Source organism: Cydia splendana, chromosome 13 (assembly GCF_910591565.1).
Source record: "Cydia splendana chromosome 13, ilCydSple1.2, whole genome shotgun sequence".
Lineage (NCBI taxonomy): Eukaryota > Metazoa > Arthropoda > Insecta > Lepidoptera > Tortricidae > Cydia > Cydia splendana.
The window spans coordinates 13,183,119-13,208,285 of record NC_085972.1 but is presented as its reverse complement, the minus strand read 5'-3'; the positions used below and the strand labels follow the sequence as shown (position 1 = coordinate 13,208,285).

The 25,167-nt window shown below is 45.8% G+C and overlaps 1 protein-coding gene across 1 annotated transcript; it reads left to right on the top strand.

The window, feature by feature from the left end:
- The first annotated feature begins 99 nt into the window (after positions 1-99).
- On the top strand, positions 100-25,055 carry LOC134796117 (exportin-6). The gene is made up of 21 exons (XM_063768079.1): positions 100-363; positions 755-964; positions 1,826-2,026; positions 11,232-11,403; positions 11,704-11,833; positions 11,995-12,133; positions 12,622-12,797; positions 14,944-15,067; positions 15,426-15,508; positions 16,023-16,131; positions 17,551-17,643; positions 18,054-18,225; positions 18,430-18,589; positions 18,955-19,081; positions 19,473-19,613; positions 20,110-20,331; positions 20,793-20,974; positions 21,747-21,941; positions 22,477-22,666; positions 23,650-23,880; positions 24,686-25,055. Exons 1-21 carry the CDS (start codon positions 361-363, stop codon positions 24,788-24,790), a joined length of 3,165 nt encoding a protein of 1,054 aa, XP_063624149.1. The 5' UTR covers positions 100-360; the 3' UTR covers positions 24,791-25,055.
- Positions 25,056-25,167: the final 112 nt, after the last annotated feature.

Genomic DNA, 25,167 nt, shown 5'->3' with positions numbered 1-25,167 from the left:
ATAGCTAAAACTACTTGCATACCTTGACTTCCTACCAGATCAAATAGTAAAAATTAAAATTCGTTCCGTTCTGTCAATAGTGTCACTGTCAATGTCAAAGAGTCGAGTCGTGTGTGAAGTGCAATGCGAACGGCAGGATGTAAAAATCATAAGAAATTTATAAATATGAGATAAATAACACTTTTAGCTTTATTTGTATGTTTTCTCAGGACACATGTTTGTATACTTCGAGTCATTACGGTTCTTTTCCATTTTTAGTAGCATATCCCAATTATCGGGATTCATTAAGATTATGGCTTAGCTGCACTAGAAGTCCTAGGCTATAACCATAGAATTAGCTATAACTGAATTTCTTTGAAAATGGTGAGCCCTAAACTTTAATACTTTTTAATAAATTACATAGGTATGTGCTTTAATAAAATTCAGTATACAATATTCACTATTTTGATTTTATAAAAATATCGAAATGAAAAAAATACTGGCAAATTGGTTAATTTCCATGAAAATTGATTATATTAACTAAACTAAAATGTTTACAATAATCTATTCTACCATAAGTAATGCATATAATGTATATTTATAAACATGCTAATATAGTTTGGCCATTAATTATGTCACAATACAAGTTGCATTTTTGTAGCTATGAAGGGCTGATCAGATTATGTGAACAGTACCACTTTTCCATTGCCAATAACCGAACATTAATTGGCAACAAAGACAATTCTAACTTTTGCCTAAAAATTTGCATTCACAGAGTGACATGGAGGTCAGTGAGGCCCTGGTCTCTCTTGAGGCCTTGATGTCAGAATTTTTTGCACCAACTACAAGCAATTTGAGGAAGCGAGAGATTGAGACCATGTTGGAAAACTTCTCCAAACACAGAGACTCCTGGAGGCACTGTTTACTATTTCTACAAAAATCAGAAAACCAATATGTTTTGATGTTCACACTGACTACACTGGAGGTAATTGACTAGAGAATATTGAAACTTTATTCTCAATCACTAAATGTACTGTGCCCATGAATCTAGTATTAAACTGGATTGAGCATGAGTGGTGGGGATAACTGACAGAATGGGATAGTCTTACGTATCTTTCAGTAGGAGTAGCAGAGAAAGCGCTATTACTGTTTGTCCTTATCACAGTCTCACATATTTTTTGTTCCCCACCATTTTTTTAGTATGGATAATGGTGGGCAACAAATAAATTCGACCAATCACAGTGTCACATTTGCGTATGTTTTGTCCCTCACGGAGGCACGCGTATACCACTTCTATACGATCCTACCTTCTATGACTGTCCCTAATAACTAAGTACTTAGTACAATAAGGAAGAAGCAATGTTTCTGCCACAAATGCAACAGCTGCTCCTCACTTGATTTATGTCAAACATAAATAGAATTTTGACACTTGATTTCAAATGGATTAAATATAATAAAATGTACTAGTAACTGCCAAAAACATGTACACAACTACCCAATGTTACCTAAATTAAGGTTGTGTAGACATATTTTTAGCACAAATTTAACATCCATTTAATCTCATAAGTCCCCGCATAATTGTACAAATACATATCAAATTCCAGTTTGAACTGTTAAGCCCCATTAAGACGGTTCAAGAACTTGCATGCAATATTCAATACATTGCTAACTAAAGAGTACAATGAATTCAGTTCTTTGACCAAACACTGCAATGTATTACGTGACCTAATTGAACTGTCTAGATGGGGCTTAATAAACGAAAGTTCCATATTCAAAGGCACAAAAATTGCCCAGGGTACAAGGTACTTTATTCCAGTATTCATTTACACCCTGCATTCAATTCCAGAACATAATAAACAGACAATGGGTTAGTTTGATGTCAGATGAGGAGAAAACTGAAATAAGACTGACACTCTGGAATGAGCTGATGGCCAAGCATGAGGTCATGCAGTACTTCATCAGGAACAAACTTGCGGCGCTCATGGTGTCCATAGCGCGCTATGACTGGCCTCATCTGTACCCAGACTTCTTCAGTAACATTGTTGAGGTATGTATAAACAACATGTTTAATAAGTTAGAGAAAACCCCCTTGTCGTGCCATCTATACCCATCTAAGTATAATACACTTGCCTGAATCCAATCGGGTATAGATTCGCTTGGGCGACAAAATATCATATGATGAGTACACATAACACCAGGCTACATGAGAGTAGGAGAAGGGGTCACCTACGACCACACTGTTACATGTACAAGTACATTTACTTCCGAGTTGGCATCGCATGTTTCGTATCAATATGAGAGTGCAGTCTACTGGCCTTATCCAGAGTGACTCTCCCGTCCTGTACGATCGGTCGCCTCCAGACTAGGTACTACCATCTAGTACCCTGGTGTCCTACACACCACCTGGACGAGGGGGCGGTGCCCCCTCGGGATCCTCCATATGCCTGCCCCCTAGATCCGGCCCTTATACTCCAACTCATAACCGACCGTACTACATGCGTTATTGCCTGTGTGCTTCCGATACACACTCCGGAAAGCCCCGCCCGGGCTTCCCAGTCCAATATCGAGATTGGACTATGTCTTAGTGAAACTACGTTAACCAAGGACCGTTGGTTAACTCCTTGTTCCACTCCCATGTAGCTAGGATGTCGATTATACAAGCATAAATATGTGTGTAAACACTCACCGGGGCAGGCTCCCGTTACCGCGTGGAGGCGCACCATGTACCGACTCAGTACACCCAGCGCCGTCCTACGCTTCCTGCACGTACCTTCATTTCTTCTCTAATGGCGCCATCGTGCTTTTTCCCGCCATCGGAACTGTCAGCTGTCAGTGCGGCAGTGTTGCCACATGACAAAGTAGTCCTGGTTGATACCACTTACCAACTTACATCGCGCTTGGCGCGACACTCCAGACAACAATGAAGGTTAATGCAGCAGGGCGAGCAGGTGTCGCGTCCACTCCAGGATTTTATCCCTGGCACGAATGGCTGCGATCCGCTTGCTTCTGCCAACGCCTCTTTCCTCTGGCTGTTCCTCTGGTGGTGGGACTTCATTGTGACTGGTCATGTCACACTCTGCCAGATCATCCGCGTCGACCTCCGGTTGTTCAACGAGCACAGGTACGTGATGATCATTCACTCTGTTTGGAACTTCCAACTCCCCGCTGTCCTCTCCAATCTCAGCCGAGCCTCCCGCTACAGGTTCTACCTCAGGCGTCTCGTCATCTACCTCCAGAGGGTAGAGATGGCCAATGGAACGTGTTAAAGTAGAATCGTCAACCTTGACCCTCGCTACTCTACATTCACCATCACTTCCCTTGATCAGCTCGTGGATCTTCCCCACTTTCCAGAGGTTTCTGTTCTTGAGATCCGATTTAACCTGTACAAGGTCGCCTACTTGTGGTGATCGATGAGATTTAACTCTAGGCTGCTTGGGTGAGTTGTTGTACCTCTCTCTCAGACTAGCAAGATACTGCATGACGAACATTCTCTTAAATTCTGCTAGAATATTGTATCCTCTCTTCCAGCTCTCAAACAGGTCACTCTTTGTAACAGTGTTACAAGTCGGAATATCAGCAGCAGATGGTCTCATAGTCAAACATTGTCCTAGGCTTAAGAAATCTGCCGGGCAGAGAACATGTTCCACATCTGTACCGACTCTGGTCAGTGGTCTTGAATTCAGCACTGTTTCCACTTCCTTTATCACCGTCAGTAACCTGGTATCATTGAGAAGGTGTTTTTCTAGGGTTCTTTTAAGACAATGCTTCACCAAGGCCACAAGCCGCTCGTAAAACCCTCCATGCCACGGTGCTAGTTGACATATGAATTTCCACTGTATGTCATTCTTAACGCAGTATGGCTGTTGTACCATTGCAGCGACCAACTTAAAACAAGTCGCATTATCTGAGTACATCCGTTGTGGTTTGTTTCTACCAGCTATAAACCGTCGCAAGGCTAGGAGACATTCTTCAGCCGAGAGGTCCTTCACGATCTCGAGATGTATCGCTCTTACTGTCAAACAAGTGAATAAGGCTACCCAACGTTTCTCTTTACCAGTCTGGGTACTGACAAATAATGGTCCTAGATAATCAACACCAGTGTAAGTAAAGGGTCTGTTGTAATTTACTCGTTCTGGAGGCAGCGCCGGTGTGGCTGGTAAACGATACGGACCGCCGCCGTGTTTGACACACTGGGTACATCGCTTTAACACCTTCATCACCTGGGCTTTCCCTTGGGGTATCCAATACCGTTCCCTGATGATACTCAATGTATGTGGAGCACCAACGTGGTAGTTACTCTCATGAGTCTCCTTTATGATTCTGTCAGTGAACTCTGAATTCTTTGGCAATAGTATCGGATACTTCATGTCATAGCTCCAGGTGGTGTTCGCCATACGCCCACGGCACCTAAGAAGGCCGTCCACATCAACAAAGAGATCTAGGTTTCGTGCTAAATGAGTCCTTTTACCATCTAGTTCTTCTTGGAAGTGCTTTCTTTGTAGATCTTTTATCTCGGACACTATTTTGGCAACAATGGTCTGCTGCTGGATGTCTCCTTCGCTATGATTTTCAGGATTGTCAAGTTCCATGTTTCCATCAGTAGGATATTCACCACTCTCTGTAGGCATGCTTAAATCCTGGGTATCCATTAGTTCAACGGGATCACTGGGACTTCCTTGCTCTAGGTCCTCACTCTGGTCAGCGTCATCACCAATGGGTACTACCTGTGTCGGCTCACCTGGGTCGTCACCCAGGACCTCCCCAACAGAAAGAAGGTTCTGATGTGCCTCATAGAGTCTATTTTGGGGCCAGCATGATTCTTCGTTGGCAAGAAACTGCGGTCCGTTAAACCAAAGTTGCCTTTTCTCTCCAAACAGCTCGGGACGCGTAGCAATATCAGCAGGATTTGCTTTTGTGTGGACGTAGAACATCTCTGTGTTAGGATGGTCACGCTTGATTTCGTTTACCCTGTTGGCAACAAAGGGTGGGAGCAGTTTGTTTGACCTCATCCAACTAAGTACAACCAAACTATCTGACCACAAATATTCTTTCTCAATGTCAAGATCAAGGTTGTTCCTTACATATTTCAGAAGTCTGCTTCCAATCAGAAATCCTAGTAATTCTAATTTGGGAATTTTTAATTCATCCTTGTCTTTGGTCTGTGACACGTGTGATTTTGCCATCAAAAGCGAGACTGATTTTCCTTGTCCATCTTCAATCACTTTAAGGTAGATAACGGCAGCATATGCGTCTTTGGAGGCATCTGTGAAGCAGTGCAAGTGATATTTAAGATCACTACTTGAGATATCTGTCCCGATATACCTAGGCACCTCTGTGTCCACTATGGATTTCAGACTTTCCATGACTTTCTTCACAGACTGTGTCATCTCCGTAGGTAGTTCTGTATCCCATTTACATTTCTTTTCACAGATATTCTGGAAGATCAGCTTCATTGACCACATTAATGGGCATACAAAACCACATGGGTCATACACACGTGCTAGAGCCCGAAGAACTTTTCTTTTTGTGTCAATAGGAGGATTTGTGCTGAAGTGGTTCTCAGTCAAATTCAGTTTCAGCGTATCTTCTTCGACATTCCACATAAGTCCAAGCACTTTGACCTGTCCATGTTTGACTGACCTATGACATTCTGGTATCATGTCCATAAAGATCTGGTTGTTTGAGATCCAGTCCCTCATATTCATAGACAGCTGTTCAAACACTGTTCTGGTTTGCTCATAGATCTGCTTAGCCTCCTGCAGGCCATTGGCTCCAGTCACTAGGTTATCCACATAGCATTTGTCAGCGACTTGTTTCAGCAAGGCCTTGTTTGACTGGCTTATGTAATGTCGGATCGTTGCTGTCAGTAAGAATGGACTCGCGACAACTCCGAATGGTACTCTGCAGAACCTCAGATATAGCAGGTTATCCTCCGTCGCTTCCTTGGTTGTGTCCTTTAACCAGAGGAATCTTGTGACATCGCGATCATCCTCTTGAAGTGCTACTTGTAGGAACGCCTTTTCTACATCAGCCAGTATGCCATACCTCTTCGTGCGGAACTTCAAAAGTAACGCCGTTAGGTCTTCTAACATAGAAGGTCCGCTGTAAAGGCACTCATTGAGGCTTTTCTGTCCAGTACTTTTGGCACTAGCGTCGTATACTATCCTCCCCTTGCCGCCGCCATCTTGTTTCACCATATGGTGGGCGAGGTAGTGAATTGGGTGGTCCCCGTTCAAGTCTGACCCTCTAGTAACGACTTCTATAATTCCGAGGTCAAGTTGTTCCTTCAAGATCAAGTCATATTCCTTAATCAACTGCAAGTCTAGTCTTTTCAGGTTACTCTTCAGTCGACCTAAGGCCAACCCAAAATTTGATGGCAAATCTGGTGGGTACTCAATCCAGGGCCATTTCACTAAGTACCGGCCTTCCTGATGTTGCACTGTCTCATTGAAGTGACGAACTGCTTCTTCTTGTCTCGTAGCTTTTGGAGAGTCCGTAATCCCTAGGTTCTCTAATGACCATAAGAACCTTACATCTATGTTTCTTAAAGGCAGATCTGGTTCGCTGAAATATGGGCAGCTAGGAGTATGACATTGACAGTATGTGACCACTGAGAGTACTCCGCTTCTTTCTTCAGGAGCAAGCTTCCCCGAAGGCACCCATCCAAAATCCGTATCCAATAACCAAAAGTCTTCGGACACCTGGATCTTTCTTCCTGTGAGGATAGCGCCAAAGTAGTCATTCCCAATGAGTACATCAACAACCTCTCCAACTGTATCATCATCAGCAACAATGTCGACTCCAGGATACTTGAAGGATGTCACCGGAACCCTGTCTGTAATTCTTGGTACAGTCACCTGCAATAATATGTTACTCTTTGAAGGCCGCATAAATATCTGACACGATCTTATTTGTAGAGCCATAAGAGCGTGTCACATATTTTTGCGGCCTTCGAAGAGTAACATATTATTGCAGGTGACTGTACGACGTTCACAGTAAACTGCCTGGTAACATCACGTTTTGTCTGGATGTCAACCGTTGTTGAGGGGGTCGATGTCTCCATAGGTTCAGAAGCTCCGAAGGTAAAAATTAGTAGAAGGTCTTCCTGAAGGGTAGGCAGGCCTAACTTTTTTGCAGCTGCCAGAGTAATGTAACTCCGCTGACTACCGCAGTCTATGAAGATTCTGCCTTTGTTGCTTTTCTTAGTTAGAGGGTTTTGAAGAGTTGCCACTGCGGTCTGTAAAAGGGTATGTTTGTTAGAAGTAGCACACAAGGATTTTAAAGAGAATTTCTCTAAAATGTCACGTTGCTCGCCATCTGAGGCCGGATTGGGACAGAATATGAGTAGATGGTCCCCTTTACAGCGGAAACAAGCAATCTTGCGCTTGCAAGATGATGTCACATGATTGCGTCGGAGGCAGTGTAGACACCTTCCCATTACTTGCTTCTGTCGAGCTTCGACTGTACTGTACTTGCGACAGTCCCTGCTAGCATGTCCTTTCAGGTTGCAGAACAAGCATGCTCTCTTAGCTCGCTTTGAAGGTGGTGCTCCAGCATTTCCAGCAAGTTTCCTCTTCCGGCTAGTCTGAGGCCTCACCTCTGTGCGGACTTGCAACGCCTCAGTTGTGCTACTGCCAGGCACGGCAATGTACTCTGTACTTGGTGTTGACTTTTCCATTGCCTTTATAATTCTATCTAGACTGTTTCTGATGGCCATCAAGTCAGTACCTTCACCGATGAGGTGGTGCTCACGTATAACCTGTTCCGGGAATTTTGACAGTACTAATGCCCTTAAATGGTTGCCTCCAACTGGTTCCCCGAGCTTCTCTAACACCCTGATATTCCGTTCAACACTGTCTAGGACACTCCGACAGCTGGCACTAGTATAGTCTGCCTTTTGGAGGTTGTTGAGGGCCGTATAATGTGCGTCAATCAGAGTGTTAGTTGACCCATATCTTCGCTTCAAAGTTTCCACTGCAACGGAGTAGTTTGCATTGGTCGCCGCTATTCCCGAAACCGTTTCAAGTGCTGAACCCTTTAGGCAGCTCAGGAGGTACATTAGTTTCTCAGATTCCTGTAACTCTCTATGGTGTACATTAGCTGCAAACCGGTCCCAAAATTCGCACCATTTCAATTTGTCCCCCGAAAAGGAGGGAAGGCTTAGTTCGGGCAGTTTGGATTTCTTCACGGTTTCCTCGGAGATCTGCCACGCAACTTCCAACTCCGTCAACAGATCTTCAGCCACTAATTGATTCTGAGTTAATTCAATAACATCCGCATCTGGTACCGCGTTTAAGTATTGGAATAACTCCTTCTCAAAACTCCCCAAGCATTGCTTCAATTTTAAGCGGATTGCCGTGAACTCCTCTTCACTGACAGATCCTCCCGCTTGCAACTGCTCCCAGAGAGCTTGAGATTCCGCAGTCACCTTTTGTAATTTATCATGGCGCAGCTGAACCCGGGTGTACAAACTTGCCATGATGACAGCTGAAATTAATTAACATAGCTAGTTAGCCTACACTGCAGTCTAAAATACAAATAATCGTCATGACTAGTCGAAAGTTATATGTTTATAAAATAACTAATTCAAAAATGTAGGTAGTATTCATCTCGGCGGAAGCACTACCGTGCATCCATTTAATTTCTTCAGCTTGTTGTTTCGTACGGCGATTACATGTAGAAAGTTCCCAACAAAATCATTACGTATCCATCGTTTAAACTCACCCTGAAAACCGTGCTGCCGTACAATAGTTTTCTTTCTTTTTTCGCTCCGGACGGTGGAATTGAATACGCGTAGCGTACGTATCACAAAACTCGTCTCAAACTGGCCAGGTACATTCCCTACTTCTTTGTGCAGCTGTAATGTATACAGAATACCTCAATTACCACATTTTACAAAAAATATAACATATTTGCTGATAATTCGAAGATAAACTTTGTCGCCGGGAACCTGGCAGCGTCATGGCTACTCAACCAAGTACATTACAACTTATCCGTACCTGTAATTTTGCTGCAACTCGCTTAGGGAATGATCCCTTTACCAGAACTGAGATCGCAATCCTCACAACACTGTGATATATCCAGGAACACACAAAATGATACACTTAAACAAGAAACTTCAAGACGCCACTCGTTCAAGTAACTTTGAATACCGCGAATATTCCGTTTTTTTTCCTCGTTGTTTTTTTTCTTAACTTGTTGGGTCTTGCAAGAGTTGCCAGCGCGCAGTGGTGCGTTCCAATTCTCATTCACGTCCGGAAGATTTTTTGACTTATCGGTAAATTTACCAAATAGTAAATCTATTTAAACGCGAATAAGAAATATACATTATCATAAGTAATTGAATTAATGAAAAGTAATTATAAAATGCCCTTCATCTGACATTCTTTACCACGCTCGATCATATGTTACTGAAAATAAAAAGTTGAAATCCGAACGTACCCTTAAGGACATAGATAAGAAAAAAACCATTCTGTTACAATCATATAAAAGGTATGATGGCCAACATAACGCAAAAATACCTTATGACTAAATTCTTAAAACTAATTATTACACATTATACAAGAACGAATATATAATTATAACAATTATGTAATATTTCGTTATACTTAATCTAGCCTAGGGTGCACCCTTTTACCTCTAAAATGAAAAAAGGTTAACTTAGTACTGTAGAATTAAAACAACATTCAGTTTTTATTTTTTTTAATAAACTCCGTTGAATGCTGTGAAAGAAATAATGATTAATTACGTACATATTTTCAAAAGAAAATACGTCAACCGGTACCTTGAGCTCAACCAATTCAAAACTTAATTTGACAACCTCGGCTTCAAGGCCCTTCGAGAGGGATCTACAGATGGAATAGCCAAACCTAATCTGGCTTCCCATCATCAGAAATCCCAGCATCTCCACCATTTTTGTCGTGCCATCTATACCCATCTAAGTATAATACACTTGCCTGAATCCAATCGGGTATAGATTCGCTTGGGCGACAAAATATCATATGATGAGTACACATAACACCAGGCTACATGAGAGTAGGAGAAGGGGTCACCTACGACCACACTGTTACATGTACAAGTACATTTACTTCCGAGTTGGCATCGCATGTTTCGTATCAATATGAGAGTGCAGTCTACTGGCCTTATCCAGAGTGACTCTCCCGTCCTGTACGATCGGTCGCCTCCAGACTAGGTACTACCATCTAGTACCCTGGTGTCCTACACACCACCTGGACGAGGGGGCGGTGCCCCCTCGGGATCCTCCATATGCCTGCCCCCTAGATCCGGCCCTTATACTCCAACTCATAACCGACCGTACTACATGCGTTATTGCCTGTGTGCTTCCGATACACACTCCGGAAAGCCCCGCCCGGGCTTCCCAGTCCAATATCGAGATTGGACTATGTCTTAGTGAAACTACGTTAACCAAGGACCGTTGGTTAACTCCTTGTTCCACTCCCATGTAGCTAGGATGTCGATTATACAAGCATAAATATGTGTGTAAACACTCACCGGGGCAGGCTCCCGTTACCGCGTGGAGGCGCACCATGTACCGACTCAGTACACCCAGCGCCGTCCTACGCTTCCTGCACGTACCTTCATTTCTTCTCTAATGGCGCCATCGTGCTTTTTCCCGCCATCGGAACTGTCAGCTGTCAGTGCGGCAGTGTTGCCACATGACAAAGTAGTCCTGGTTGATACCACTTACCAACTTACATCGCGCTTGGCGCGACACCCCTAGTTGATGTTTGATAAAAAGTGTTTCATTTCTAAGTACAATGAATGAATGAATGAAAACATTTATTTTCAGGCAACTATTGGCCCATAGATAAATACCTTAAAACTAGCATACATATTATTACAAAATATATCTTAAAACTAAAAACACAATTATGGCACAATAATAATCAGTATTAGTAGTTAAGTTTCACAGGCTGAATTCTAATTATGTATATTAATTTTGTAAGATACATTACTTGTGATGTAGATATAGCAATAGTATATAAATACATCACAACCTCACATAAAGTTCATAGGTACTACAAAAACTCATCAACCTACAACTTTTTATAAAATTCCCATATATATAGTTTAACAACATTAACATTAACAACATTATACACTCTATTAGTAATATTAGTATTGTAACTAAGCTAAGATACAAATGCACGCTTCTTTCCTGTTTATAGACATTCTTCAATATACATTTTAATATTATTTTTTCAAATTATATCAATATTATTTGATATCAGCTTCTACGCTGTTCGGGGCGGCGCTGTCTGCTGGGGCTGGTACTAGCGCAAGCGGCCAGCGAGGAGCTCGGCGCGGCGCGCGACACCGGTGTACTGCTGCCCTCGGCGCGCCGCTGCCAGCTCGAGCGGCTCATGCTCAAGGGTGTGCCGCAGATGCTGGCAGCGTTGAGCGGTCAGTACATTATTTTTACAATAGATAGCTTAACCGAGGGGAGTTTAACATGTGATGAAACTAATGAAGATCACAGATTCACGAATCCCTTACTCACTGAACGCAATGCAAATCGTACTACGCAACTACGGAATGCATGCGGACAGCAGCAAGTCTCGCCAGCTTTTAAGACGAAGCTTTGTACGTTTATATTTTGACATGAGGTTGTCTGTTTCATGTATTGGCGTTTTTAGTTTCTATATACTGTGTCCATATTGTATTACTTGATTGTATTTAGCTATTGTATTTTTATGTCTACAGCGATATTAGAGAAGAATGCTCAGAACGAAGGGCACTCGAACCCGCCGCCGTCGCCCACCAGCGGCATTCCTCAGACCTCGGCGCTGCCGGACCTACTAGTCAACGCGCACGATGTTCATACAGCTGATAAGTAAGATTATTAGGTTATCTCTGGCGATGGTGATATAGCTAGAACTTTTTAAGGTTGTTGAATGTTACGAACAACTCTTAAGTTTCTAACTACACTGAGGCCTTACAGCAATTACAACCCTTACACAAGGCTCTGTATTAAAATAATTTAATGAATTACAGGGCTCTGGACATGGAAATAGTTGTAAAATGCCTGACGACGCTCCAGCACTTGTTCTCGTGGTTGCCGTTGTCATCCCACGTGCCTCCGACTCTAGTCACAACCGTGTTCTACTGGGGCAGCGTAGCTACTCAGACACAGGTATGTTGTAAAGTAGGTAATGAATCTATTCTGGTTCGTTGATTGACAATCCTGATATTGTAATTTATGGAATGACTATCGGTAACCAAAATACCACACTAACAAGGAAATATTCAGTAATTAAGTATTTGAAACCATTTTCGTATGTAGGTCGCTATTTAAAAAATTACCTCACGGTACTTGGTCATGGGCCGTGAAAATGTGCCTTGCACAAAGCTTAGTGGCCTCACAAGCGTTTGCCTTGGCGACCCGATCTGCCTGGCGCGGCAAATTCTTCCCGAAGCGTCTCGTACTGTGTAGAATTTTGTTTTGATTATCTTTATTTCCGATTTTTTTTCCGTTTCGACGCAGGTTTCACTGGTCTCGGTCGCGGATAACTGATGCCACAGCAAAATGTCACAATAGGGATAATGTAACTACCTGACGAAACATCTGAAAAAATAATCAGGCTAAATTATGATTTAATTTAATCTTGTTTATTTGCGTAGAGCAAGGAGGCGGCACTAGCAGGCCTGGGCGGCGTGTGCGAGCTGCTGTACCGCCGCTACGCGCCGCCGTCGTCGGGCGCCACGGCGCTGCGCCTGCACCACTGCGCGCTGCGGCTGCTGCGGCACCTCACGCACCCGCCGCTGCTCACGCCGCACGAGTCAGTACTATATGTAGAGTGAGCACTAGCAGGACTGGGCGGCGTGTGCGAGCTGCTGTACCGCCGCTACGCGCCGCCGTCGTCGGGCGCCACGGCGCTGCGCCTGCACCACTGCGCGCTGCGGCTGCTGCGGCACCTCACGCACCCGCCGCTGCTCACGCCGCACGAGTCAGTACTATATGTAGAGTGAGCACTAGCAGGACTGGGCGGCGTGTGCGAGCTGCTGTACCGCCGCTACGCGCCGCCGTCGTCGGGCGCCACGGCGCTGCGCCTGCACCACTGCGCGCTGCGGCTGCTGCGGCACCTCACGCACCCGCCGCTGCTCACGCCGCACGAGTCAGTACTATATGTAGAGTGAGCACTAGCAGGACTGGGCGGCGTGTGCGAGCTGCTGTACCGCCGCTACGCGCCGCCGTCGTCGGGCGCCACGGCGCTGCGCCTGCACCACTGCGCGCTGCGGCTGCTGCGGCACCTCACGCACCCGCCGCTGCTCACGCCGCACGAGTCAGTACTATATGTAGAGTGAGCACTAGCAGGACTGGGCGGCGTGTGCGAGCTGCTGTACCGCCGCTACGCGCCGCCGTCGTCGGGCGCCACGGCGCTGCGCCTGCACCACTGCGCGCTGCGGCTGCTGCGGCACCTCACGCACCCGCCGCTGCTCACGCCTCACGGGTCAGTACTATATGTAGAGTGAGCACTAGCAGGACTGGGCGGCGTGTGCGAGCTGCTGTACCGCCGCTACGCGCCGCCGTCGTCGGGCGCCACGGCGCTGCGCCTGCACCACTGCGCGCTGCGGCTGCTGCGGCACCTCACGCACCCGCCGCTGCTCACGCCGCACGAGTCAGTACTATATGTAGAGTGAGCACTAGCAGGACTGGGCGGCGTGTGCGAGCTGCTGTACCGCCGCTACGCGCCGCCGTTGTCGGGCGCCACGGCGCTGCGCCTGCACCACTGCGCGCTGCGGCTGCTGCGGCACCTCACGCACCCGCCGCTGCTCACGCCGCACGAGTCAGTACTATATGTAGAGTGAGCACTAGCAGGACTGGGCGGCGTGTGCGAGCTGCTGTACCGCCGCTACGCGCCGCCGTCGTCGGGCGCCACGGCGCTGCGCCTGCACCACTGCGCGCTGCGGCTGCTGCGGCACCTCACGCACCCGCCGCTGCTCACGCCGCACGAGTCAGTACTATATGTAGAGTGAGCACTAGCAGGACTGGGCGGCGTGTGCGAGCTGCTGTACCGCCGCTACGCGCCGCCGTCGTCGGGCGCCACGGCGCTGCGCCTGCACCACTGCGCGCTGCGGCTGCTGCGGCACCTCACGCACCCGCCCCTGCTCACGCCTCACGGGTCAGTACTATATGTAGAGTGAGCACTAGCAGGACTGGGCGGCGTGTGCGAGCTGCTGTACCGCCGCTACGCGCCGCCGTCGTCGGGCGCCACGGCGCTGCGCCTGCACCACTGCGCGCTGCGGCTGCTGCGGCACCTCACGCACCCGCCCCTGCTCACGCCGCACGAGTCAGTACTATAATTTGTCAAAGGACTGTCTCATTTCAATTATAAACAGATATAATCATACTATCTTTGTCTTACACTAGTACTAGCACCCAAAAGAAAAGGATGAGTATAGTTTTCCTGGTTCTTACTGACTGACAAATTGGTTTGTCCAACTATATAATTATGTAGAGTGAGCGGGGCTCGTCGTGTACCATCGCTCACAGTGTTAACTGTACATCGGTGGTGCAGTTAGGAGTGTTGCTGTTTGTACGAGACCACCACATAAAAGACAACAGTATTACTAAGCTGTTTTTACATACAAGATAGTTACTAACTCAATCGTTATGTTTAGTATCAACTTTGTTCAAAAGATGGCAGATTGGTTTGGTTTTGGCTATTAGGACAATCAAACTGCCGTTTTATTTATCAAGATTATATGATCTGGAGCGCAAGTTGCAAACGTGTCGTCATCTTGATTTGGCATACATTTTAAACATTACATTTTGCTCATTTTTATCAGACATCTGATATGTATTAGATTTAAATTTTACATTTTTCGCGATGGAAGAGGTGCCGCCTTTTTGGTTTTATACGGTAACGGTTGTGGTCCGATTGTTTTATATTTAGAACTGTTTTGGTAATCTAAAAACACTTTTTCTTATTCTTTTTACAGTTACCTTAACAAGCTGGCGGAGTTTTTGAAGTTGTTTATATCGCTACATTTCAAGAGACTAGAAGCCGAGCCCGAATTCGATGCTATACAATTCTTGTCGTATCTGTTCCAATTCACATTCCAGGTACTTATTTGTGACGTTATCTATGAAAAGGGACCTTATTGTCGATGCCGCTTACGCCATTATTAAAGATGCTCCGATATAAATAAAATGCCGCGCGACCCTATGCGGCGTAAGCGCCATCGACAATAAGGTCCCTTTTCATAGATAATGCCCCATTTATCAAAGCTTTCAATTTGCCTATTCTTGCTATAATTTAATTTAATAATTGCGTTCGTATATGGATAAAGTGACACAGTAGCGTGCTAGAGAATTACCTTTTACTTTTAAACTCTCGCATTTGTATTCAAGCAAGCGCATGATGCATGAAGACCCTTTGGTAATAACGATAAAAATAACTAACAAAACATTATCTTTGCAGGTGCCTGTATGCACAATATTTGTAAATTGTCTAGATATATGGATCCAATTTATTGATATTTTGAAGCCTGAAGATACAGTTAAGTAAGTATTTTCCCCTTTTTACCTACTTTATGCCTCATAACATAATTTTACAAATGGTTTGAAGCTCATCATCATCATAACTTAAGAGCTTTGCTCTTGTCGCCGGAGTAATCGCCAATCATTTCTTTCTTGTGCCAGTCTTTTAATTTCCTCATACGAAGCATTATTTTTTATTTGGCTGAGATAAGTAATTCTAGGTTTCCCTTGTTCTCTTGTCTTTTCAATCCTACCTTCCAGGATGTTTAGGATAAACACTAACTAAACATAAACTAAAGTTTCTAAATTTAGCATGTGTTTTTAAAATAGCTGTAATATGGTGGAGGTGCTGGGATCAAAAATGAGTTCTAAAAAAAAATGTGTTTTTCCAGACGAGTCCGTTTATTATTTAGATAAAAAAAATAGCTTGTGGAACTCGTGTGTTTTTACATCATAAAATTATTGGTCACTGTCTGGTCCTTCCCCAAAATTTTGTCGTTATATATGTTATTAATTTTGTGTGTTCTAATTCTTCTAGATATTGGGAAGCGCTCCGTGGCCTAGTGGAGGGTATCCTTAACAAAATTCAATTCCAACACAACAAAGCTCAGCTTCAACACTTAGATAACGAAGTTTACGACGACGACGTAAGTATTGAATGACAAGAACTTATCGCACCAGTCTTTTCAACGGTTATCTGCCACATGTAGTTAACCGTTGAAGACTATTATCTCAAAGTTCTCAAACTGTATTTATAATGATAATTTTCTGTTAACTCGTTTTAGTCACACCACAGACAAAACGGTGTGGAATCCGCTATATAAAATCCATAGCGATAGAATTGAGAAAGTGCAAAAGTTTGTAAAAACAATTGATTATCGCACTGGAAATAAATACATAGATTACTCTACCGCTATGAAGAGATATAATATTTCATCCTTGTGGTTGCGTCGTGAACGCACTGATGCTATAATTCTTTATAAAATCATAAACAACATTATCGACGCCCCTGAGTTGTTAAAATCTCTTTCCTTTAGAGTACCCCGTCGTTGTGAGCGAGCATGTAGAAAGAAGAACCTCTTTTATATTCCTCGTAGCCGAACTTCATACGCGAGAAACGGTTTCATTAGAAGAGCATGCAGGACGTACGATGATAAATTTCAAAATTTAGATATTTTCAATGAAAAGTTATATAGTTTCAAAAGTGAAGAACCTTGAAGTGTATTAATAGGCTTTAATTAGATAGTTTATAACTCTAAGTGCACTTTTTGTTTGTTATTAAAATTTATCCGTTTTCGTTAGGATGCACGAGTATTTTTGTAACTTCTATTTCATTCCAACTTCGAAATTCCATTGAGTATTTTAGTAACTTTAATTTCATTTCAACTTTGAAATTCCATTTAGTTTTAGTACTACTTATATAAGTTGTATGGTTTATATATTCTTATTAAGGAAACTAGGTCTATAAGTCTAATAACCGTTTACTGTAATAATTTATTACTATAAGAGACTGTTTGTTTCTAAATAAAGAAATAAATAAAATAAATTAATAAAACATCCTCCAGACTGAGCATAGTCGCGCTACCCCCTCTGCCACGCATACGGTAAATTTACTTCATGTTCGAGTCGAAAGTGTCTGTGTGACGTCCGTGAACTCGTTCGTCGTTTGAACGGACCAATCACGGCACGGGATCTCGCTAACCTCGTCCCGCGCACCCCCGCATTTTTGGCAGCGTCGGTTGCATGAAATAATTGCTCTAAACTCCGTCTAGAGGATTCCTAGTCTATGAGTCACACTGACATTGCTTTCTGCGTTTTATTTTTATATACTTCAAACGCACCAGGACTTCAACGTGTAGTAATTATTTAATTGCCTTCACGTTTCTAAATTGGGCAAAACGGAAGATCAGGAAAGTGGGTATCAACAACTTCTATAATATAGCTGCGGAAGTTGTTCAAGCTAACCGCATTTGGCCTTAATATCCTTGAGAGTTTGATCCTACCATATTTACAGGGTTGTCACTTGACCAACATACAATACTTATAACGTACGTATTTCATTGCAGGGTGAGACTGAATGGCAGACATTCCTGAAACATTGCATCGAATGTATCGCTCGAGTGGCGGAGTTGGCGCCCCTCGACGTTTTTACTTGTGTGGTGAGTTTTGGGATAAGGGGACAGAGGGTAAAGACGACGGGAGTAAAACGATAAAGAGAAGAGGGGCGTAATTAAGTAATACTTATAATATTGTTCCGACTAGTCGCAAAACAGCTAGTCTACCATGCCATCCTTTCATGGTGTTCATTAGCAGTTCCACTCTACATGGTACTACCGTCCTACCGAAAAAAGAAACCAGTTACTATATGTAAAAAATACTATAATCACCTATAGGTGTGCTATAAACTTATAATACTCGAAGAGTTTCATCGATTTCTACAGGATCCCGTAAGTATACTCTTTAAAACAAAACAAATAAATCCAAATCTGTCCAGCCGTCTTTGAAAACTTGGGAACACTTGAGAATCTCATTTTCGATGTATCCTGTTAAATATGATGGTATGTTACAGCTGGAGCGCTGGCAGGGCCTGGCGGGCGTGCACGCGCGCGCGGCGGGGCGCGGCGGCGGCGGCGCGGGGGGTGCGGGGGGGGCGGCCGACGGCGAGCGCCTGCTGTGCGCGCTGCTCGACCTGGCCACGCTCACGCGCGTCGCCGGCCGCCTGGCGCCGGCCTTACTCGCGGGTATGTTGACAAGGCGGGGTCGCCATGCGTAGTAAGAAATTAATACACTCTTTTTTTACTATATTGCGATTTGCGATCAGGCTTCCGATGGGTGTAACTGAAAGATGCTTCAGCTTAGAGACGCCCTAAAATCAAAGGCGCAGAAACTCGCATATTTTGTCCACCGAAAATGCTAGTGGCACCTTAAAACTCGATAATTCGCAGATGCGGAACCGTGTCGCGCGGCTGCAGGCGCTGACAGCGCAGCGGCGCGCGCGGCTGCTGGGGCGGCGCTGGTGGAGCGCGTGGCGGCCGCGCTGGGCGGCGCCGCGCTCACTCGCCCGCACCGCGCCGCGCACCAGCACGCTCACGCCCACGTGCAAGTGTGAGTGGCTAACATATTTGAAGGCGCGTGACTGCTCTAAAAGTGAATAATTTAATTGGGTAAACTAATGCGTAGACCAGCGATCGGCAACATTTTAGCAGCCAAGGGCCACATAGTAGTTAAGGAAGTTGACGCGGACCACTCTTTGTTAATAATGTGTGGCTTTATCAGACATTGTTGTTTGACAATATTACATACAAAATAGTCAGGGGGGCTCGCGGGCCGCAAGTGAGGGGTTCCCGCCTGTTGCCGACCGCTGGCGTATAGACTGATAGTTGTGCGATACGGTCATTTAGAGAAGGGACGTTATGCGATAGGCACAGATATTTTACGCGCCCTAACCATTATTAATTTGTACTTCGCAGTCACGCGGAGATGTTCGCCTGCATGGGAGCATGGTGTGTCCACGCCGCGGCATGTGGCGTCCCGCAGCACACCGTGGAAGGGTTATTGGCGGCCGCCGTGCCTTTCCTGTTGCCTCACGAACTGCCCGTGAGTACCTATTGCACGCACGGACCAAAAGATGATGGTTGATTGATTTTGAGACATTGACGTATATCTCAGGACTGGCCTTAGGGGCAATAAGAATGGGGCTTGAATGGGGCCAGTACAGCGGTGTGATACCGCTACAACGCGAATGGTTGACGAGTTCGCATCACGCGCGTGATTGGTCGCAACTAGTTGCGTTAGACTGCACGATTGGCTCGAATTCGTGAGTGACACCGTTGAACTAGTACCATTTTTAGTGCCCGTAAGGCCCGTCCCGAGATATACGTCAATGTTTTGAGGTTAATATGATGATTGGAATGAGAGGTCTCAAAATTTATACTTATACCTCAGAGACAATGATGCAATAGGTACCTCAAGTGTGTTATTGTTTTAGGAGCCACCGCTACTCTGTCACGCGGCCGCGCACTTGCTGCTGAGCCTGTCCAAGAACGTGAAGTTCACGGGCGACCCGGTGGCGCAGGCCGGCGACCTGTTCCAGCACGCGCAGCGCTCGCTACATTACCTCGAACCAAAGGTAACGTTGGAGTGAAACAGGTGTATATCGTCTACTCTCTCCAAGAACGTGAAGTTCACGGGCGACCCGGTGGAGCAGGCCGGCGACCTGTTCCAGCACGCGCAGCGCTCGCTACATTACCTCGAACCAAAGGTAACGTTGGAGTGAGACAGGTGTATATCGTCTACTCTTTCCAAGAACGTGAAGTTCACGGGCGACCCGGTGGCGCAGGCCGGCGACCTGTTCCAGCACGCGCAGCGCTCGCTACATTACCTCGAACCAAAGGTAACGTTGGAGTGAGACAGGTGTATATCGTCTACTCGTTCCAAGAACGTGAAGTTCACGGGCGACCCGGTGGCGCAGGCCGGCGACCTGTTCCAGCACGCGCAGGGCTCGCTACATTACCTCGAACCAAAGGTAACGTTGGAGTGAGACAGGTGTATATCGTCTACTCTTTCCAAGAACGTGAAGTTCACGGGCGACTCGGGTTACACTAACAGTAACTGTCGTTTTCCAGACGGCGGGCGTGGTCCGCGAGGCGCTGCTGTGGCTGTGCCTGTCGCGGCTGGGCTCGGGCTCGGGCTCGGGCTCGGGCGGGGCGGGGCCGGGCGCGGAGGCGGCGCGCGCGCTGCTGGCGGCGTGGACGGCGCCGCTGCCGCACGCCGGGCCCGCCGCCGCGCTGCCGCCGCTCACCGCGCTGCTGCACGCCAACGCGCACGCCAACACGCAGGCCAAGAAGGTGAGGTGAACGTGCCACGAGACAGACCCGGTCCTCACCTGAAAGAATGACTTGGCCCGGCAATGAGACACAGTCCCGCGCCGCGTCGCTGTACCAGGGGTGCGAAACTCCTCCCTTCGGGCAAATTCGGCCCCGTTCGGCTCAGCATCGCTCTGAGCTATTATTAGGGTTGACACAACTTCCCTTTGCGTGCACGACCACAGATAAGATCATGGCTTAAATTATGACAACCCTAAATAGCCGAAAGGGATAGTGCCATACATTAGAAAGAGACAGCATGATTCGACCCTGAACCGCTGTTAAACTTCGGTTTTGTAGGAAGTTTCCTTTCTGTACGGTAGTACTATTTTTTATTCAGTGGCTGTACGCCGGCTGTTTTTGGTATTAAAACTCATTATCCTGTTTGTCGTCTATGGGTAAATCGAGATGAAGTTTTTCAAGTTATTAATTTGTGTGTGCAGGTGATAGCAGAGGGCATGGGCGGCGCGGCGGAGACGGCGCTGCGCATGCTGTGCGAGCCGTCGTGCGCGAGCGCCGAGCCCGAGATCACGGAGTTCTTCCTCGCGCTGTTCACCGCGCTCCTGCCGCAGCTCGGCGCCTTCGCCTACACCGCCATCGACGTGTTCCTCGACGTGGCGCAGAGGTGAGACAGCCTACTGTGCGAGCGAGACAACGTGCTCCTCGCGCTGTTCACCGCGCTACTGCCGTAGGTCTAGGGCAGAGGTCCTGCGGCCCGCCAGTGTGTCGATTCGGCCCTCATAAACTACCAAATTCCATACAACCTGGTCTAGTGTAAAAAAAATATTGCGGAAAGATAGCGGCATGAAGTTAAAATGTTCTATAAAATGATTTTCTCAAAAATGGACGGCAAAGTCGACTTTGCCGTTTAAAAAATAGGTCGCGAAGCGCGTAGTTTATGGTCAGTCAAAAATTAAAAAGTTAAAAACATTGCAGTCTCGATTTTGGGACTGCAATGTTGCATACAAATTCCAGTATTTGTCGAGTTCCAAACTTTTTAAAAGTTGAAATGGCCATATCAAATGAAGGCACAGGCCCATTAAACAGCCAAACAGATGATTAGTACCGCGACTATTTAGCTGTCTCAAATAGGTTGACGTATTTTCGGCAGAAAAATACACTTCTATTTTTTTATTAAAAAAATAAAAAGGCGGCAAAGGTAATTTTTTCAATTGTTTCTACTTTTTTCTGTGAAAATATATACGTAAGAACGTTGCTTTTGTAAAATATTTCTATGATATTTATATTTCTTGCACCATTTTTGAGAAAAGCACTATATATGACTCGGCTGGAAGGCTACTTGCTGGCTTCGGATTCAACGAATAAAACGAATCCTCAGCCTGCAAGTAGCTACTTCCGAGCCTCGACAATAATGTACTATTGTTTGTTGTTATTAGGGGCGGAGGCGAAAGCGGGCTGGAGCGGCTGGTGGAGTGCGTGCGGCTGGGCGTGGAGGCGGGCGGCGGTGGCGGGGGTGGCGGCGGTGGCGTGCGGGAGGCGGCCGTGCTGGCGCTGCTGCAGCAGCACGCGCTGCCGCGCGCCACGCTCCACGCGCCCGGCCTGGCGCGCGCCGCGCACCGCCTGCTGGCCAGGTACACGGAATACACACTAGACACCTAATATCTATTGAGTTTCATTCCATCATCATCGTATCGTCACATCCGGTTGTTTTTATCCGAACGCACAAGCGTTAACTAACGGCCAAACGTATTTAGGTAATTAAGTTACCTTTGATATCGCGTTTTAGTTTTAACCTTTCGTTTTCCACTGAGACGATATCGGGTCAAGCGAACACTTAGAATAGATTACGATTCTAAATTTTAAAAGTCAAGTTCGATTTTTTAGTTGTCATATTTAGATCACTGGGAGTTGAGAAGGTAATCGAAAATAGTCCCTCCGAAATAAACTTGTATAGTTTTTAAACTTATTTCTATTCCTTTGAGTAGCCTAGATTTGTTGATCTGATAACTAACCCAGTGGTGTGGCTTTTTACATCCCGAAAACTTTTCATCGTCATTTCAATACAATTTTGCGAAATTTGGCGTTTTTAGATTATAAATTATATGGAGATGACAGGTGTCATCCTACCCTTCGAGTTTGAAAATATTATAATGTAAACTATTTCAGTTTGCTCATCCACCGCTGGCGCTACTTCTTCCCCACGAAATGCGTGGGCGAGGAGGAGGAGAGACTGCAACAGTTCCGCGGCGCGCTGTCGGCGCTGGGGCGCGCTCTACTGCAACCCGACATAGAGCTGCTCAGGATCAACATTAATGCGCTGGAGACACTTAATACCAAATGGAAACTATACCACAAGGTGAGTTGATTATATATGTTTTATGAACCTACTTCTTCCCCACGAAATGCGTGGGCGAGGAGGAGAGACTGCAACAGTTCCGCGGCGCGCTGTCGGCTCTGGGGCGCGCTCTACTGCAACCAGACATAGAGCTGCTCAGGATCAACATTAATGCGCTGGAGACACTTAATACCAAATGGAAACTATACCACAAGGTGAGTTGATTATATATGTGTTATGAACCTACTTCTTCCCCATGTAATGCGTGGATGAGGAGGAGGAGAGACTGCAACAGTTCCGCGGCGCGCTGTCGGCGCTGGGGCGCGCTCTACTGCAACCCGACATAGAGCTGCTCAGGATCAACATTAATGCGCTGGAGACACTTAATACCAAATGGAAACTGTATCATAAGGTGAGTTGATTATATATGTGTTATGAACCTACTTCTTCCCCACGAAATGCGTGGATGAGGAGGAGGAGAGACTGCAACAGTTCCGCGGCGCGCTGTCGGCGCTGGGGCGCGCTCTACTGCAACCCGACATAGAGCTGCTCAGGATCAACATTAATGCGCTGGAGACATTTAATACCAAATGGAAACTGTATCATAAGGTGAGTTTAATTTATTTAGCTTGTTAAGCTAGTTTGTTTAATTAAAAGATAGATTAGAGATTTGATGGATTAGATTAGAAAATTATAAACTGAAATAAATGTCATATAGGTACTAAGAAAAAATGACCAAGGCCTCCAGTGCCCCAGGCTGGAATCGAACCAGCGTCCTCTGCTTCTGCTTTTTATTAGTATATGATATTTCTTTCAGTTTATAATTTATATAATAGTGTTTCTACTTGATAAGAAACAAATTAAAATATTATCTGAAAATAATTTAATACTTCTAATAGTATAGATTAGAAAATCTTTCCTTTTTGATGAAGAATTTAATTTAAATCGAATTGATATGAACGACCATTACAACGTACCTACTAATGGCGTTGTTGTCGTTACAGCCGATATTCCGTTCGGAGTTCCTCGGCGAGTTCCTGTCGGTGCTGCTGGCCGGGCTGGGCGAGGGCGGCGCGCGCGCGCTGCTGCGCGACGAGGCGCTGGCGGCCGCGCACGCCATGGCCTGCGTCGACTTCCCCGCCTTCCGCCTCGCCTTCCTGCCGCACTTCCTGCGCCAGCTGCCCGGCCTGCAGCCCGAACACCTCCAGCAGCTGCAGCAGTTCCCGCCCGACACGGTCAGTCGCGCCAGTGGGGAGACACTCCTGACTTCGGCCAAACTCGGCTCCGTTCGGCTCAGCATTGCTCCGAGCAATTATTAGGGTTGACACAACTTGACGTCCCTTTGCGTGCGGCGTGCACGACCACAGATAAGATAATGACTTGAATTTTGACAACCTTAAATAGCCGAAAGGGATAGTGCCATACGTTAGAAAGGGATATCATGATTCGACCCTGAATCGCTGTCAAACTTCGGTATTGTAGGAAGTGTCCTTTCTGTACGATAGTACTACTATTACTTATTCTGTGGTCTTGCTAACGATCATGTGGCACTCACGCGAAGCGCTTATGCTCTAGTTTCCTAGGATAGCGGTGCCGTCATAATATATAGCGGCCGTCTCCATACAAATACTACGACACCCATATTTAGCCGTATTATTTAGTATGGAGACGGCCGACGATAATACGGCTAAATATGGATGTCGTAGTATTCGTATGGAGACGGCCGCTATATGACGGCACTGCTATCCTAGGAAACTAGAGCATTACCACCGCGCTTGCCATGGCCTTCGACGTCAGTTGTCTTTCGGATAACTTTAGCTGGCTAGCACTGATTACGCTTCTGCGTCTCACTCTCTCATTAAACAAAATGTGAGACGCAAATACACATTGGACAGATGGAATACCATCCTTACTTACGTTTAAGTTAAAATTAATAGCGAATATCTTCGAAATTAAATACCTTACTTCTAGACGTTGTTACCACGCATAATTTCCATTACCTTTTCTAACAAAATTTAATTATTTTCGCTCTACCTTCAGGATCTACCGACATTCACGCAAAACATCCAACGGCTGATGAACGACGTGAACTGCTACCGCGCGTACAACTCGCTGTCCGGCGCGCCCAGCGACATGCTGTCCTAGCGCCCGCCCGAGTCGCCCGACGCCGCCGGTCTGCAGGAAATAGTTGAAAATATACAGCTCCTGTGTATTACGGTGGCCGTGGCACCGGACAGTCCGGACAGGAGTATTGCCTACAAACACTTACTAAACATTTGCGAATCGCGTACGACGCAACATGCAGTCCTAGCTGACCTGACCTGACCGATGATCTGACGGAACTGGGCGAGAATCCGGTCAGGGGTGCAGCCAAAAAAAAACGTTAATCGTGTCCTGAAAAGTCTTCGAAATTTTGTAAAACACGGAAAAGTTTAATGAACGCAATTGACTTTATAATGAACGCAATAGCTGAAGATTTTTATAAATACATACAAAGGACATGATTTGAAGCGGTGGCGTGT

What these genes read in the sequence shown, in the direction of transcription:
- LOC134796117 (XM_063768079.1), top strand. An exon ending in TCACACTGACTACACTGGAG is followed by an intron (nt 965 to 1,825) that starts GTAATTGACTAG and finishes ATTCAATTCCAG; the next exon opens with AACATAATAAACAGACAATG. An exon ending in TTCCTCGACGTGGCGCAGAG is followed by an intron (nt 20,975 to 21,746) that starts GTGAGACAGCCT and finishes TGTTGTTATTAG; the next exon opens with GGGCGGAGGCGAAAGCGGGC.